Raw genomic sequence first — 15,774 nt, 5'->3', positions numbered from 1 at the left:
AGCCGTTTGCAAGTTGCTTTAGCCTAGGACAGGGATGGTTACAGGGCTCATATCCCCACGCAGAGTTGCAAGGCAGAGTACACAGAGAAGATCCTGTCTCCCTGGTCCATAACCTATTAGATGCTTTGGCTATTATTTTTTTTTTTCGTTTTTTTTTCCCCTCTTACTTTTGTAAACAATAATCAAGGAGAATACTGAGAGAAAATGGAAAGATTTACAGAGGTATTTACACACACTAGACATCTAGCAGAAAAATCACCAAACCATTAAACTGGGGGTGAGGGGGGAAAGGTCCTACACGATTCTTCAAGACAGATACAAGAATTAGGGGGGCAGCAGTTTCCCTGGCACCACCGAGGTGCCAGGGGAAGGCCAACAGCCCCCCGCAATGCAGCAGCGGGACCGAGGCCCAGGCTTAGACGCGCAGCCCAGTGCGCTCTATTGCATTTACCCCGTTCAGACAAAAGCTGTTTTCCTGAAGTAGTTTTGTATAGATCCCACTGCTAGTCAAGAACTTAAAAAAAATTACAAAAAAAAAAAAAATCACAAAAAAAAAAAATAAAAATCAATCATTCCCCCCACCCTCCCAAGAAGAGACCACCACCTCACCATAAAACCTACCGGAGCAGGTCAGGCACACAGCCGGGGAGCTGCTCTCCATCCCGCCCAGTGCCTTAGTGCCGCAGGGCAGAGCAAAGCCTGGGGGGGCTCACAGGGCTCCAGCAGCTTCAGCAAGCCCCCCCCCCGCCCTGAGCCCCGGCGGCAGGGATGCAGTAAGTGCTCCCCGTCTGTTCCAGCCCTGCTCTACATTTAAACCTATTGCTACCTAAAACACAGCAGAAAGCGCAGCCACGTCCTGACATGCCAGCAGGGCGAGATGCCCTCCCTGGGAAGGCTCCAGCCAGCCCCCGGGCTGCGAGTGGAGTGTTAATGCCCCAAAACCAGGGATCCAGAGTTTCTCCCAGCCACCACGAGCCAGTATTTGGGGAGGAAGCCAGGAAGGGAGAATAAAGATGGAGCAGCTGCACCTCCCTCGGATTTGGGTCCACCTTGGCACCAGGTCCCTCATCCCTGGAGGTCTCGGGCAGCCACCAGCCCTTTGCTGGAGGGTGAGTTAGGGCAGGGGGCTGAGGATAACCCTCAGTCTCCCAACAACCTCCCCAGCCACTGTCTGCTCTTGCCACATCTCGCTGAACGGGCTGGGACCCCCACCCTGGCTTGCCGACCCCCAGCCACATGGCATCAGCCTGCTGGGAGCCTGGGTGACATCCCAACCTGCCAGCAATGGGAGGGCTCCGGCACGGGGCAGACAGGAGTGTTTCCATCAGGACAGCAAGGAGGGGATGTGTGAGCATGAACAGGAGAGAGAAATGGAGGACAGTCCTCAAAAGCCACCAGGCTGGGAGAAAATCTGGAGTTGGGGAGCCAACACAGGCTCTAGCAGCTGTTCCCTGCCCCGTGGCACTGCCTGGCTTCTTCATCCCCACACACGGATCTACAGACCCAAATTTCTCCTCAGTCCATGGGAAAGGGAAAGAGAGCCTATTAAAACACAGTTAAAAAGCAAACAAATCCCAAACAGACCAAAAAACACAACTGAAAAGCTTGACAACACGCCAGTCCACCTAGCGAACATCCAGTGAGGTAGATCTACACTTCCAATACAAACTTCATCACGTCTTTGTGCTGTTAGAAAAAACCCTCCTCTCTGTCCAGCACTGAGCTACAGAGGCATTTTATCCCTGAGATTGCTCGAATACCTGAGAATAAGTTGCAGGAATTACGTCCTTTCTCTCTCTCTTTTTTTTTCTTCTTTTCTTAAAGATTAAAATATACAAAAATACAAAAACAGAATATTTATATTAAAAAAAAATAATCAAAAAACCCAAAACAAAGACAACAAACAAACCCAAAGATACGTCATTCACGCACATCCTAGTGCAGGTTTCACTTGGCGTTGGCTTTGGCACGGACCGGGGGGCTGCCCCGGGGAGAAGGGCTGTCCACCGGGGCCAATAAATAAAGGCAAGACTTGGGGGGGGGCGCAGGGGGGAGGGAGGACAGCAGCTGCTAATGACCTGGGATGCCCTTTCCCTCTGCCCCTGGGAAGGCTCAGCCCAGGAGCCGTGGGTTTCTGGAGCGTGGGATGGGCAGGAGGAGCAGGGGCAGTTTTGTCCCGCGTGGGTTTGATGCGGAGCCCGTGGGAGACCCGGGCGGTCGGGGGGGATCAAGCCCCAGGTGGGTCCTGTACACGGCCCCCGAGGGAAACGCTGCCAGCAACATCCCCAGGAGCCGGCTCTGCCCTGTGTCTGGTGCCCAAGGCTTGACCAAGAGCATTTCTGCTCCATGAAACCCTTCTGGTGCCCGGCTCTGCATTCCGGCGGCAGGGAGAAGCCTTAGAGGGGAAGAGCCGGCTGCACAGAACAGCACACACTCCCTGGGCTGGTGCTTGGGAAGGCTTAAGGGGGACAAAAAATACAAAATGTTTTGACTTGGTCTCCCCTGAGCCGCAGCTCACAGCCCACGAGCAGGTGGCAAGTATTAGCCCAGCCCCAAGAGACGCCCCATTTCCATCCAGCCTGAGCCCAAATCCGGGCTCTGCTGCTTTCAGCAATGGGGTGACCACGGAAAAACTGCAAATCCTTGCACTGACCTGCAAGTGAGCAGCTGTTGAGGAGCAGCGGGACCCACAGGGCCAGCCCCTGGGCATCTCCCCAGCGCTCTGCAGCCAGCCTCCCCCCCTCAGCCTCCTCCCTCGGGGCAGCGCGGGATAGGGCGGGCGCAGGATGGGTCCCCTGGCAGCTCATCCAGGCTGAGCTGGAGCTTGTTTGAAGCTCAGGAGAACAAGGAGCCATGAGCTGCTCCCTGAGATGTTGCTTCTCCGCTCCTCCTCCCTGAGACACTACCGCCTGGCTTCATTTAGGAAAAGAATAAAAATTAATCAAATATAGGATTGGGTTTTTTTAGTGGGAAGAGGTATGTATGTTGGGTGCTGCCTTCCCCTATTTTTGGAACGAGCCGTTCTGATTAAAGCAGGGCTTTTCCCAGGCTGGGAACAGGGGGAAAAGGTCTGTGCAGGGACACCGGGTCCCCGCTGTTAGCACTGCCATCCTCCCTCCCCAACCCTTCACCCTGCCCCCCCTCCTCTGAGCCCCCGTGGCTGCCCGTTGCCTTGCCAAAAAAGCCTTTTCATACCGGTGGAAGCCCCCCCTCCCCACCACCCACCATCATTCCCGGGTTTCGGGGAGGAGGGCCGAGCTGTGCATGTCCTCCTCCTCTCGGAAGTAGGCAGGTTTTCCCTGGGAGCTGGGGGACTGCTGTGCTTTGGCGGGGCAGTTGGCAACCATGTGGCTGATGCTCTGGCAGAAGTGGCATTTCTTGGGCTGCGGGGGCAGCTTGCACTCTTTGGCATGGTGGTCCAGCCCGCCGCAGTTGTAGCATCTGTCGGGGGGGTGGGGGGAGGGTGGGGAGGAAAGATTTGAGGAGGAAAAATAAAATGAGGTAGAATGCTGCCGTGGCCATGCCTGGGATTCATCTGTCTTCAGAGCCAGAGCTTGGCTTAAAATGGCCCAGCCGCTGTGGGGACGTGGGGTCGGCTCTTTGCGGGGGTGGATGGTGGCCCTGGGTTTGGTCCCTGCAAAGCCCCAGCTCCAGCACGGCCAGTTTGGACCCGGCTCAGTGGTGCTGCTGGTACCCAGGAGATGGCAGCAAACCCCCACACCCAACCCAAGCACTCGGGGACGTCAGGGGGCTTCCACCATCATAGGTCTGGCAGACCCTGCACGCGGGACCCAAAGCCTGCAGCAGAGCAGGAACAGGCAATGGGACAACTGGCAGCCCCAGCCAGGAGAACAGCTGCTGGGACCGTGGCCATCGGTGTGGGGACAGCCCCAGACGTGGCTTTTCTCACGGCTGTACCACCGCAGCACTCGTCCCCCAGGTGCCACCTCGACACCAGAAAGGTGCGGGCAGAGGGAGCTGCCATGTGTCCATTTTAAATCCTGCATCTGTCTAGGATAGCCACAACCCTTTTCCCTTCCCTTTTCCTTCCCAATTCCTTTCCAACTTATTTTAAAACCCACTTGTGAGAACAGCCAAGTGGGGTGGGCAGCATCCGCTGGGAAAGCTGGGATGAGGCATCCCTGGGCAGCCGGGATGGAGAGGATGGGAGAGGAGAGGGGGGACGAAGGGCTGGCTAGAAACTTGCCCCAGGGCTCCCAGCCGCACCGTGGGAGACACTGCCAGGACGTCCGGCCATTTCCTTCTCACAAGGAAGGGTTTCTCTTCAAGAAAATTACCCCTGCCCAGCGCGGCTCCCCCGGATCAGGAGAGCGGCTGCCCGGCGCATCCCTGACCTCTGCCCTTTCACTGCTGCTTTGCTGCCCTTTCCCCACCAAGCTGCATCTGCCACTCATTAACCGCTGAAGGAAGCCGCTTTCCCCAAGGAGAGGTCACTGCCCACCCCCCTGGGCCCGAGCCCATCCCCGTGCCGCAGGCAGGGTGCCAGGCAGCACCACTCCTGGTGCCCATGGGGCTCAGACCCTGCCCCAGATCAGGCCCCCGCTGCCCCTTACCGGTCTCCTTTCGATCTGCGTTTCTGGAGGCTCTTGCCCTTGGGTCTCCTCTCGCTGCCGATGCAGAAGACACCCCCTGGGCCGGTCACCCGGATGGACTCCAAACCTTTGGATGACTTCTTGAAGGTGAACTCAACAGCTTCGCCTTCCTTCAGGCTGCGGAACCCCTCCATGTGGAGCTTGCTCTGGGGGGGCACAGGGGAAGGATGGGGGTCAGCACAGAGCTGGGGTGGCCGTGGGGCACATGACAAACCCCAGCCCAGCAAACCCCTCCCGTGGCACGAGAGCTGCCAGTGTCCCCCTGTGCCTGTCCCTTGTGAGGGGATAGACATCGGGGACCAAGCTCAACCAGGCACCGACATCTCCCTAAAATCTCTGGAGCCCTGTTTGGTAACACGGAGCCTTCAGAGAGCCAAGGCACCCAGGGAAGCAGGGTGCACTGGTTTGGCAGGTGAGGGCCAGCACAGCCAGCTCTGACCCAAATTTCAGCAGTTTGCTGCAAAACACTGGTGCTGAGCACCACAAAGCACCCCCCCTTCTCCCACCTAGCCCTGCACTGGGGAGCGAGAGCTGCCCCTGCCCCTCCCAACACCCCTGGCTGGGGGTGCTTGCAGGGAGATCCAAACCATCATTTTAAAAAGGACAAAAGGATCTTGAGGTTTTACACAGGCACGTGTAACTCTGCTCGTGGTAGGACCTGCAGCAAAGCCAGGCTGGAAGCTGGCACCTTCAGCCTGGGGTCTCACCTAGCCCCCTCACTGCAGCTCATCTCAGTTCAAGCCCTTTTATTGCTTCCAACAAATAATTAAGCAGCCATTCGGCCCTGGATCATCACTGCTGGGAGCACCTCCCGGGATCGCCACATCGGTCATCACTGTGCAGCTAAGCTTGGGAGTTCAGAAGGACCCAGGCTGGGGAGGGAGATTGTGAGATGATAGAAAAACCCGCTCAGGAGCTCTGCCCACGTTAGCAGAGGGGCCGAGCTATGCGTTGCAGCCGCTGTCTTGCCCCCCCGGGGCCAGCAAGCACTGCCGCGAGCATCGCTGCCTGCTCTGCCTGCTCTGCCGGAGGACCACCGCATCCCGGGCGGCGAGTCGAGGAGGGCTTTGGCTCAATTTTTTTAGCAGAACCCAAACAAGCATGAGCAAAGAATTAAGAGGTTTTGCTGGCAGAGGGAGGAGCAGCTCCAGTGGGCTTGGGATTCCCAGCAGAGCTAGCGACCAACGCCTGCGAGGCTACAGCAGGACCCTGCACTTATGAATGGAGCATCTCCCCCATTCATGGTCTGGTGAGTTCCCATCACGTGGGCTGCGGCCGCCCATTCTTCCCGCACCGAGCCTCCATGCGCACGCTGCCTGGGGATGGGCAGGCATGGTCGGTTCCCTGCTTCCATCCCAAATCTCACCAGGACCCACACAGAAACACCCCACATAAAAGCAGAGAGGGAGGAAAACGGAGTTGTTGGGGTTTAGGAGTGATTTTTTTTTTTCAGTGAGGTCTTACAGGACATGCATGTGTCTGTGGGCATGTGAGGAAGTGAGAACACAGCTGAGCTTGAGGAACAACCCTCAAGGTCCCTTTTTCTATGGCTTTTCTGTCCCCTTCTGTGCCTGGGGGCCGAGCTCTGGGTGGGACAGACCCCACAGGCTGGGCCAAGTCACTGACACATACCTCGTCCACTTGCCTGCTGGAATGGGGTCTAGAGTGGGCCAGATGGGATCATCAGAAACCTTCGCTCTCTGACCTGCTCCTGCTCCCAAAAAAGAGAGCTAAACCGTGAGCTATGAGGTCCTCAATGACAACAAGGATGTGACAGGGTCTCACAGCAACCTCTGCCCGTGCAGGGCTGATCTGGGCAGTGCCATCACCACCTACCGCAGGCAAACACTCTACCATCCTCAGCCTGGCTTTCCCTCAGTACTGAGCATCACCAGAGGATGCTGAGCATCACCAGAGGATGCTGAGCATGGCCCAGGCCGGAGCTCTGTGTTCGAAGCAACTACCAGCATGACACAGGAGGTGCTTGGCTCAGCCTCAGCACCTTGGGGTTGGCCACCAACCCTGCCCTGTCCCCAGTGTGCCAGCACACCGGCCCCCTCAAGCCCTTCCATGTGCAGCAGTTTGGGTGACGGGGGCTGCCATGAATGGCAGATTTGTCCCCCTCCAGCAGCAGCTGTGGCATTTTGGGGGCGAGGAGGAACTGAGCATTACTCCGTGGTGAGCATCACTCCATGGGACAGGAGGCAGCTCCGGAGGCTGGAGGACGAGGGCCAGCCACCCCCCCGCAGACCCTTCCCAGGGGTGTTTACAGCCCTGGCTGGCCCAGCTGTGTTTACACTGTGGAAATGAAAACTCCCAGGCGTTCAGCCCCAAGCTCTGGGACAAAGCCAAGCCGTGGCAGGGGGGACCCCGGCACGCAGACTGGGACCCCCCCCAGCTCAGCCCACACCTTGGGCACCATCACCCGTGGGCAGCCAAACTCCCAGCGTGGGCGCTCCAGCTCTTCCCCCCTGTGAGCCATGCTTTACCCCCATTTCGAGGAAGAGGAGGGCTGGGGCAGAAGCTGCCGCAACATGATGGGGAAGCGATTTATTTTCCAGGAGCGGGTGAGGATGACAACAGCCTCCCTGGCCCCCCGGCCCCCTCCACCAAAAGGCCAAAGGAAACGCCCTCTCCTCGGGGAAGGAGGGGGGGGGGGCAGCGGCCAGGGCACCCCAGCTCTCCCCCCCCCCCCCCCACCGCAGCCTTTTGATGTGTGCTGCAGAGTGGCTGGTGGTCCCTGCGCATCCCCCCTGCCCCCTTCCCAAAACACACACATTGCTGGCATTCCTCTGTTATCAGATAGGTAATCAAACTGCAGCCCATTGAATTAGCTGCATACCTCCTGCATCTGAAAGGAAGGGGCCCAGAGCCCCTGTCCCACACCACACACAAAGCCGGAGCCTTCCCAGGCCTCCACACACACACACCCCCCAAAAAAATAAAGAGAGGAAGGGGGGGATTGGAGCGAGCCGGGGATGCTGGGGCTGGGGGGAGCGCAGGGGAGGGCCAGGGCCGGGAGCCACCGGCCAGCAAGAACAAAGGGCCGGCGGCAGCCGCGCTCCCGCTGCCCAAATTCCAGGAGTTCCAGGCCACGGCGGGGGGAGGAAGGGTGGCCGGCATGGCCGCGGCCCCGCTGACCCCCCTGCAGCCCCTCTGCACGCCAGCCCTGCGCCCGGCTCGCCCGCGGCGGGGGACCCGGGTCTCACCCATCGGGTGCTGGGGTTTGGGGTCTGGGTCCCACGGCGGAGCTGAGGGGTCAGTCTTGGGGGCATGGTTGAGGTGGGGGGGGAGGGTGTAGGGTGACCCTGGTCTCTCTCCAGGCTTGGGATCACAAAGCATTGCCATCCTCATAATAAAAGCGTTTAAAAGCATAACCTAGCGCAAGGATTTTGCTTGTCGTCATTAGGGTCCAGAGTTAACCAGTGGGACAAGGAACAGAAGCAAGGTTGGCACCGCTTCACCCAGCTCTCTGTGGTCCCCTGGGCACCCCCCTTCCTCCTTTCCACCCACCCCAGCAGCTCTGTGGTTATTTATGGTGAACAAAGACACAGCATGTGAGTGGCCAAGCCGCTGCCCACTGTCCCCACGGCGCTGGGTGTCCCCCACTCTCACCCCTTCCCCTTTCCCCACCTGCAAGTGGGTGCCTTCACCCCTCCTCTTCCTCCCACCCAGTAACTCCCTCACCACACGCCCCAGCGTTAGACCTGCATCCCCTCCCAGAAGGGCGACACCATAGGGCACCCCAAATCCAGCCGCTGCTCCCCAAACTACTGGGCTCTGGTTTGCCCCCACCCCACTGGGCTCTAGAGGGGCTTGGCCGGCCCCGGGGTCACCATTGTCCCCGCGGCCTCCCCAGTGCGACACAAGGGGACATTTATTCCCAGCCAGCCCCGGCCACTCAATCAAACCATCTTTGTGTCCAGAGGGGCCTGGGGCGGAGCGGCCGCTGCACCTCACCAGCGCGGGAGCGATACAGCCATTTAAACTGAAATCCCATGGAAAAGAAGCCAGGCTGGGATGCTGGGCTCAGGGTGGCTGTGGGAATGCGCGTGGCAGCGCCGAGCTGTGCCAGCGGTACGGCCAGGCCATGCCCGGCGCATTTTGGGCAGCCTGACCCCACTGCAGCCAGTGCCCGTGCCTCAGTTTCCCTCACTCTGCGAGGGGGAAGTGGCCCACAGGGGCCAGGAAAGACAGACCCCCCAGCAGGTCCCAGTGGTGGGCACTGGGACGGATGAGCCCCCAGGGGGTCTGTGCCCCCATCACTATGCCCCAGCTCCACCCGCAGGCTGGGGGTACCCTGTCTGGGGTGCCCTCTGCTCCACCAGCACCCACAGATGTGCCCAGGGCACCCTGGCCACTGTGCTGCCCCGCTGGCCTCCACACCCCTCTGTCCCCCAGAGCCACAGCATCCCCGTACCCCCAAATCCCTGTTTTGCCCAAGACAGCCCTGTGCTGCCGGCTTTGATGCTTCAGCCTGGCTGGGGTGCTGGGCGCCCCGCAGAGCCCCACACCTCCTGGCCACCTTCACCCCACCACGACCCCCGAAGACCCATCCCAGGGGAGCAGCACATCCCTGGGGAAGCAGCCCCAGGCCTCAGCCGCTCCCAGCCCCATGGGGCTCAGGCTCAGAACCGCCAGCGCAGAGCAGCCCCTTGCTCAGCCCCTGCACCGGGAATAAGGCGATGTGCAGCCATTAGCGCTCACTCAGTTTTTTGAGGCACGGCTCCGATTGCCACTGGGTGATGCCATCGCAATCCTGCTGGGACACAGCAGCCTCGGCCCCTCTGAGCCCCGTTCTGGCAAAGCAGATCTCCCCTCATCCGGGCACTGCGTGACGGCAACCAGCTCCCAAACGAGATTCCAGCAGGATCGGGCTCTGCCACCACAGAGCAGTGACCCGAGTGCCAGTGGCTCCCACCGCCGGCTGGGAAATGTCCCTTTGCCTCCACATCTCACATCTGGATCCATCCCCAAGCAAAGCCCTTCCCTCTCCCCAAACCACACCAAATCTTTTCCCGATGGTGGCGGTTCAGGTGCCGGGGACTGCGGTGCTGCTGGTGTCGGGCTCACACGTGGCTGGGAGCATGAATCGCTCCGTGGTCCCTTCCTGCGGGATTCACCCCCTGCAAGCCCCTGGCAGATGCTGCGGGGGCTTGGTGTGGAGATAAAGAGGGCGATGCCTGCAGGACCCCATCGGGGACAGCACAGGGGATTTAACAAAACATGACCAGGGCTCTCCAGGGGCTCCCTACTGTCATCTGGAGCAACACCCCTAAGGATTTCCCCACCACCACCCCCCAATTCAAGCAAAACCAAAATAAAGCCACGTTCCTGCCAAAGTAACTACAGTTGCTCTTGATTTTCCACCATAAACCAGCAAAATTAAGCACTAGATATTAATTTTGGTAAAAACAATTATCCACCACAGAGTTTAATCCATCAGCTCCCGGCCCTAAATCCACGCTTTCAGCTCCTTCAGTTGTTTTTTCCCCCCACCCTGAGGTGCCGAACCCTTCTGCGCTTCCCAGGGGGCAGCTAATTGGGATCAGCGGCTGCATATTAATTTCATACTCCCATAATTAACGCAGGGGCACGGCCAGAAGCAGCAGCACACCTTCAGTCGGTGACTGCGGCTTCATCCCGCTTATTCTTAGAAGCAAGAAAATAGGGAAAAGGAAACGCTGGAGCTGAGGGTGGCAGGGACAGGGGCTCCCAAGCCAGTGGCTCCATCCCAGCCCTCTTTAACAGGAGCAATCCCATTCATTTGGGCCATTTTATCTGGGAGACCATTTAAGGGTGTTTTCTCTCCCTGCCCCTCGCCCTGGGGCTGAGGGGGAGCTGGGGGAAGGGATGTGCCTGCAGCCATCAGTTAATCTTTAGACAGAGACAGGAGGCTTGTTTTGTGTGCGTCTTAAGGGAGTTTCAGGGGTGGAATAAAGCTGCTCTCTTTCACTATTTGCCACCAGGACACGGCGCACCAGCGGTGCTGACACAATTTGATTCCAGCAGTTATTTTAAATAAATTGCTCCAACCCCTCTCCCTGCAAAAGCAGGGAAGCCGACATGCATTTCCACCCCAGGGAATCCCTTCTCCAGGGACACGCTTAACCCTGGTGCTCCCACACCCAGCAGCTACCCACACCGGTGCCCCGGGGTGCCCACCCAGCACTGTGGGGTGACCCTGGTCGCGGGGGGCAAATGCAGGAGCGATACACACGAGAAAGCAGAAAAAGTGAGATATTAAATGTGTGCTGTGCCTCTATGAGCATCACGGGTCCAACACAGTCTAACAAACCGCTGCTCTGAGCGGGTTCCCCTTCCCCTTGCCACCACCCCAGCGCTGCACAAAGCAGATCCCCCCTGCCCTGCACCCCGGCCCAGGGGAAAGGTGGCAGGGGACCCAGCGGGAAGGCTGAACCCTGCTCCCCGATGGAGGAATCCTCCCTTGTGCCCCTGCCTTTGCTCTCCTGCGCGGTTAGGGATGGAGCTGCCTCCAAACACGTGCGCTTTTTTTTTTTTTTTTTTTTTTTTTAAGACTTCACATCATGCTCACTCTCTCCCCTCCCGCGCATAGGGCTATGGCAGGAGCACAGGTGGGTGACAGCCCAGGTCGGCTCAGCTGAAACCTGTGGCTGAACAGCAGCAGAGCCACCATCCCCCTCCATCCCATCCCCTGCCCAGCTGAGCGCGGATAGGATGGAGCCCGCCCATCACCCCTGACTCCCACAAGGCTCCTGGGGGTGGCAGCGCCCAGGGGACCACGCTGGGACCAAAGTGTCCCTGTGCTGGCCCATGCCTGGCTGGTCCCGCGCTGCCCTGGGCACTCAGGCAGGGGTTCCACATCCCAGCCCCAGTGGCTCCAACCATGGGCACAGCCTTACGTCCCCGCGAGGACACGCAGGATGATGCCACCGAGATGCCAACAATGCAATGCCCTGCAGCCGCAGCAGCTGCGGGGTCCCAACCATGCCCAGCAGGTCTTGCCAAAATCATGGGAAGGAAGAAAAAAAAACAAATCCCCAAAAAAAACCAACTAACATTGCCCTTGTCAAGAATTTAGATGTGTGGGCTTGGAGAAAGGCTTGGAGACACAGAGCTGAGCTGTGCGGAGCAGTGTTCCCAGGATCAGGCAGCCCCTTCTGCTCCGCTCCAAGCCAGGGCTAGCGGGGCCAGGTTTGGGGATGGGCTGCAAGCCCCAGCCCTGCCAGACTGCGCTCACTCCTCCTGCTCTGGCCAGCGGCACTCAGCCTTGGGGCCACGGCGTGACCGGATTTTCTCCTTTCCCTTTTTCCAGGTTCCCTTCTTCTCCAGGTTGCCTTGCCCAGCAGCCCCGCACTCCTGGAAGTGATGCTCAGAGCCCCAGTGTGAGTGCAGGAGCCACATGCCCAGGGGACCACCACAGCTTTGGGGTCTTCCCCAGCCTGATTTCTGCCACCTTGAAACACCCACTCCTTCACCTTCCCCGGGACAACCTGCTCCACTCCCCTGTGCTTCATCTCCCCTGTCTCCTCACAGCCCTCAAATGAATCCATCTCCAGTGTCCAGGGGAGGCATTTGAACCCAAATGCCTCATTTTTAGCTCACAATGCCAGGGAAAGGCAGCCCCAAGGAGCCCTGTTAGTCTCCTGTCCTGCCGAGATTTTAATCTCTTTGTGATCAGATAAAGGGAGAGGGAGATGGAGACGCGCTCCCTGCAGAGAAAGGCCATTCAGACCTGGTTCCTGTAATAAAGTGATTTAATAGATCTAAAGAGGCCAATTCCCTTCTTTCTCCCACAATTACTTCCTGTGGGTCATCATTCACATATGTAAATGAAGAGGGGAAGGAGCGGGTTATGGGGGACTCTGGGGTGTTAAACCCCAGTGGCGGGTTTGGGGCACCCTGTGTAGCACGGGCGGTGGGTGCTGAGCCCTGAGCCCTGTGTGTTGTGCCCCCCCAGGGTGGGTGCTGGCTTTTGCCCTCCCAGGACTGACTCTTTCCACAGGCAGTGGAGCCGGCACTGGCTCTCGGGAAGCACCCAGATGCTGGGATGCGGAGAGCATCGGCAGAAGGGCCCGTTTCCCCATGAGCCACCCAAAAGCAGCAAGGCCAGGGTGGGAGCGTGAGTTTGGTCCCTCTCTGAGGAGGGGCCGGTGCTGAGATGCTCTGTGGTGGGAAAGCCACCGGCATTAGCCCCAGCTGTTCTGCTGCAGGCGAGCGGGACTTTGTGCCACCAACGAGCTGGGCAGGAGGCAAAGCCCAATCTGAAGGAGAAAGACTCGACATCAGCCCAAAGCAGCCCTGTTTCTGGCGGTGCAAAGCCCCTCACCAGGAGCCCCCTGCCCTTCGCTCGGCAGGGGACCCACACGCATGCTCTGCCCCCCTGCTACCCAAAATAACCCGCTTTCACCCAGCGTTCCCCGCATTTCCCAAATGCGGCAAATCCTGCACACGGGACCCCATGTCTTCCCCAGTCCCGGAAAACGGGGGACACAAGGAAGACCACATCTCCCTGGGAGGTGGGATGCTACTGTCCAAGACACCCCAGCTAATTCTCTTTTCCTGCAGGAATGTGAGCAAGAGCAATCAGGAAACCAGACTGTCTAGGGGCAATAAACCCCCAGGAGAAGGGAGGGAAGGCGGGAGGCTTCCCCCACGGGTCCCGCTGTGTTACATTGAAATGCAAAGACCCATTTGCTCTCCCGAGAGCATCAAGATCTCGCTTTTCCCTGGCCCATTTGGAGCCCTCACTTCCAAACCCAGCCGATTTCGAGCCCGGGACGGTAGCTCCTACCAAGGCATTTTCACCACGCCACAGCCAAGGGAGAAGGGATTTGCTTCTCTCCTGGTCATCCCTCACTTGCCAGATCGCCATAGCTCAGCCTGGAGCACCCACTGCCTCGTGGGCAGGGGGTGAGAGACCCCAGGGAGCCCCCGGTCCCAGGAGCCCTGCACAGCCCAGGGGCTCAGTCCTGCACCCCCAGCGCGTCCACAGACTGTGGGATGGACCCCACTTTGGGGGGATTTGGGTCCATGGAGAGCAGCAGCCACTGAAGCTGGCTGGTCCGGGGGCTCCCCAGAGCCAGCACCATCACACTGCACCAGGCTGAATCCTGTGCGGCGGCTCACAACCGTACCCACAAAACCACTACTATGTGCTCCGGAGATGCCCGTCCCCTTTCACTTGTGCTCCCTCTGCTCCCCAGCAGCTCCTTTCCCAGGGCGAGGGGACACGGGCCATGCTTACCACACAGACCCCATTCCATGCAAGCCAGCCCCACATCTCCCAGCGCTGGTCCCGATTTGGGCACCATCTCCAAAACCATTCCCCCACCGCCTAGAAGAGTTCCCCTGGCAGATCCTCCCCCCCGAGCCGGGGTGTGGGTGTGTGTTACGCAGCTGCAGCCCTGAATCCAAGGCTTCCCTCGGCACAGGACCACCGACACGTGTGGGGCTTCCCCACTCAGCAAGGCGCGTGCGGATCAAATCCGGGCACGAGACTGTCACTAGCGTGCAGGATCTATAGGGACACATATGTGACCCCGCACGCCTTTGTGCCAGCTGCAGCCGAAACAAGGGGTCCGGGCAGAGATGACCCCCGCCCCCAAAGATAAGCCGCAGCTGGGGAAAGCCCAGTCCTGCATCCCTGCCTGGCTCAGGGCTCCCGCAGCCTCTTCCCGGGGGAAAACCAGCTCTTCCCCAGGTCCCTCCACAGGGTGAGCAGCATCCCTGCTCCGGCACATCCCGCTCGGCCCCGCGGGCACCTGCTCCCCTGGATCCGGCCCCGAGGGGCTCCCCAGGGAACCACCAGGGGAAAATGAAAATATTCGGGGATCAGCTTATGGGGGTCCCCGGAGAGGAGCCCCAGGGCCAGCGGCTGTACCTGCCCTTCGCCACCCGCCTCGCCCCGGGGAAGTGAGCCCGGGGGACAGCGGCTCCGCCGGGGTGCGGGCTGGGACGGGCCGGGGGCAGGCACGGCCCCGCGTGGAGGCAGCGTGGGGGTCCCCATCCCTAGCAGGGGGTGCCAGGTGCTGCACTCCCTTCCCTTCCACGGACCCCACGCGGGACGCGGCCCCGTACCTGGTGCACGAAGACATCGACGGGCGAGTCGAGGGTCGCGCCGCCCTTGGCGGTCATGGAGAGGAAGCCGAAGCCCATGCGGACATTGAACCACTTACAGATGCCGGAGCCGTGCAGCGGCTGGGGCTCGTTCTCCGCCTTGGGCGAGTCTCCGGCCGGCTCCTCGCCCGGCTTCGCACCTGGGAGAGACCCACCGAGCCGCTGAGCCACGGGGCTAGGGGAGCCGCGGGTCCCCCCCGCGGCCCAGCCGCCCCGCACCCAGCCCGCAGCAGGAGCCCCGAATCCTGCTCGGGTTGCTCAGCCTGGAAAAGGCAGCCCACCCTCCGAAAAAAAACGACCCACGCCAGGAGAGCGGTCAGCTCTGCTTCCACGTGTGCGTGGGGGCACCCCAGGCGTGGGAGGACACGAAGGCAGCTTCTGCCGGCGCGACTCGGGCGGTGCGTGGGGTGGGGGCCCTAAATCCGTTCTCCCCTCAAAAACGTTTAAAAAATAATAAATCCCAAACCCCAAAGCCAAACAAAAAAGTAAAAAAATTGAAAAAGAACGACAAAAACCACACAAAAAAAGAAAAAACGCCCCCAAAATACCCACCCGAAATCCCCCTGCCCCCAGCAAGCCACGCTGCGGAAAGTCTCTCCCCTGCCGTCAGCATCCCCCCGCCGCACGGGGACCCCCCCGCCCCCAAACGACCCCAGCAGCCGCCACCGGCCCCAAACTTCTGGGCTCATCCTGGAGCTGAGCGGGGGTGGGGAAAAATAAAATCCCCCCCTGAACCCCCCAGAGCTGCAGCGGGGGAGCGAGGCCACGCCGGGCCCGGCCGCGCTGCTGGGGCTCAGCGGGGCTGGGGGCGGGGGGGGCCGGGGTCGGGCTGGGGGGGTGTCCCTGCGCCCCCCAGCCGGGCTCTGCGGCCGTTATTAATAATCTCGGAGCCGAGGCGGGCTGCGACAATAATATAACTTAACCTGCAAACTGCTGGTTGGAAACAGACCCCATCCCGACACTCGCTTGCAAATTCCGAGTTGTGGCTGTTACCGCCTCCTCCCTCCTCCTCCTCGGCCAGCTTTGAGGGTATCAGCCCAGCCAAAAAAAAAAAAAAAAA

General features: G+C 59.8%; 1 protein-coding gene across 1 annotated transcript; it reads right to left on the bottom strand.

Moving 5' to 3' along the window:
• Window positions 1-3,167: 3,167 nt before the first annotated feature.
• Window positions 3,168-15,774, bottom strand: LIN28A (lin-28 homolog A). The gene is made up of 4 exons (XM_040586278.1): window positions 15,638-15,774; window positions 14,676-14,854; window positions 4,575-4,759; window positions 3,168-3,441 (listed from the first exon to the last, which is right to left on the bottom strand). The coding sequence occupies exons 1-4, from the start codon at window positions 15,666-15,668 to the stop codon at window positions 3,228-3,230; spliced, it is 609 nt and encodes a 202-aa protein (XP_040442212.1). The 5' UTR covers window positions 15,669-15,774; the 3' UTR covers window positions 3,168-3,227.

This window comes from Falco naumanni, chromosome 3 (assembly GCF_017639655.2).
Source record: "Falco naumanni isolate bFalNau1 chromosome 3, bFalNau1.pat, whole genome shotgun sequence".
NCBI lineage: Eukaryota > Metazoa > Chordata > Aves > Falconiformes > Falconidae > Falco > Falco naumanni.
Note: the sequence above shows the minus strand (reverse complement) of the source record. Positions and strands in the feature narration are given on the sequence as shown.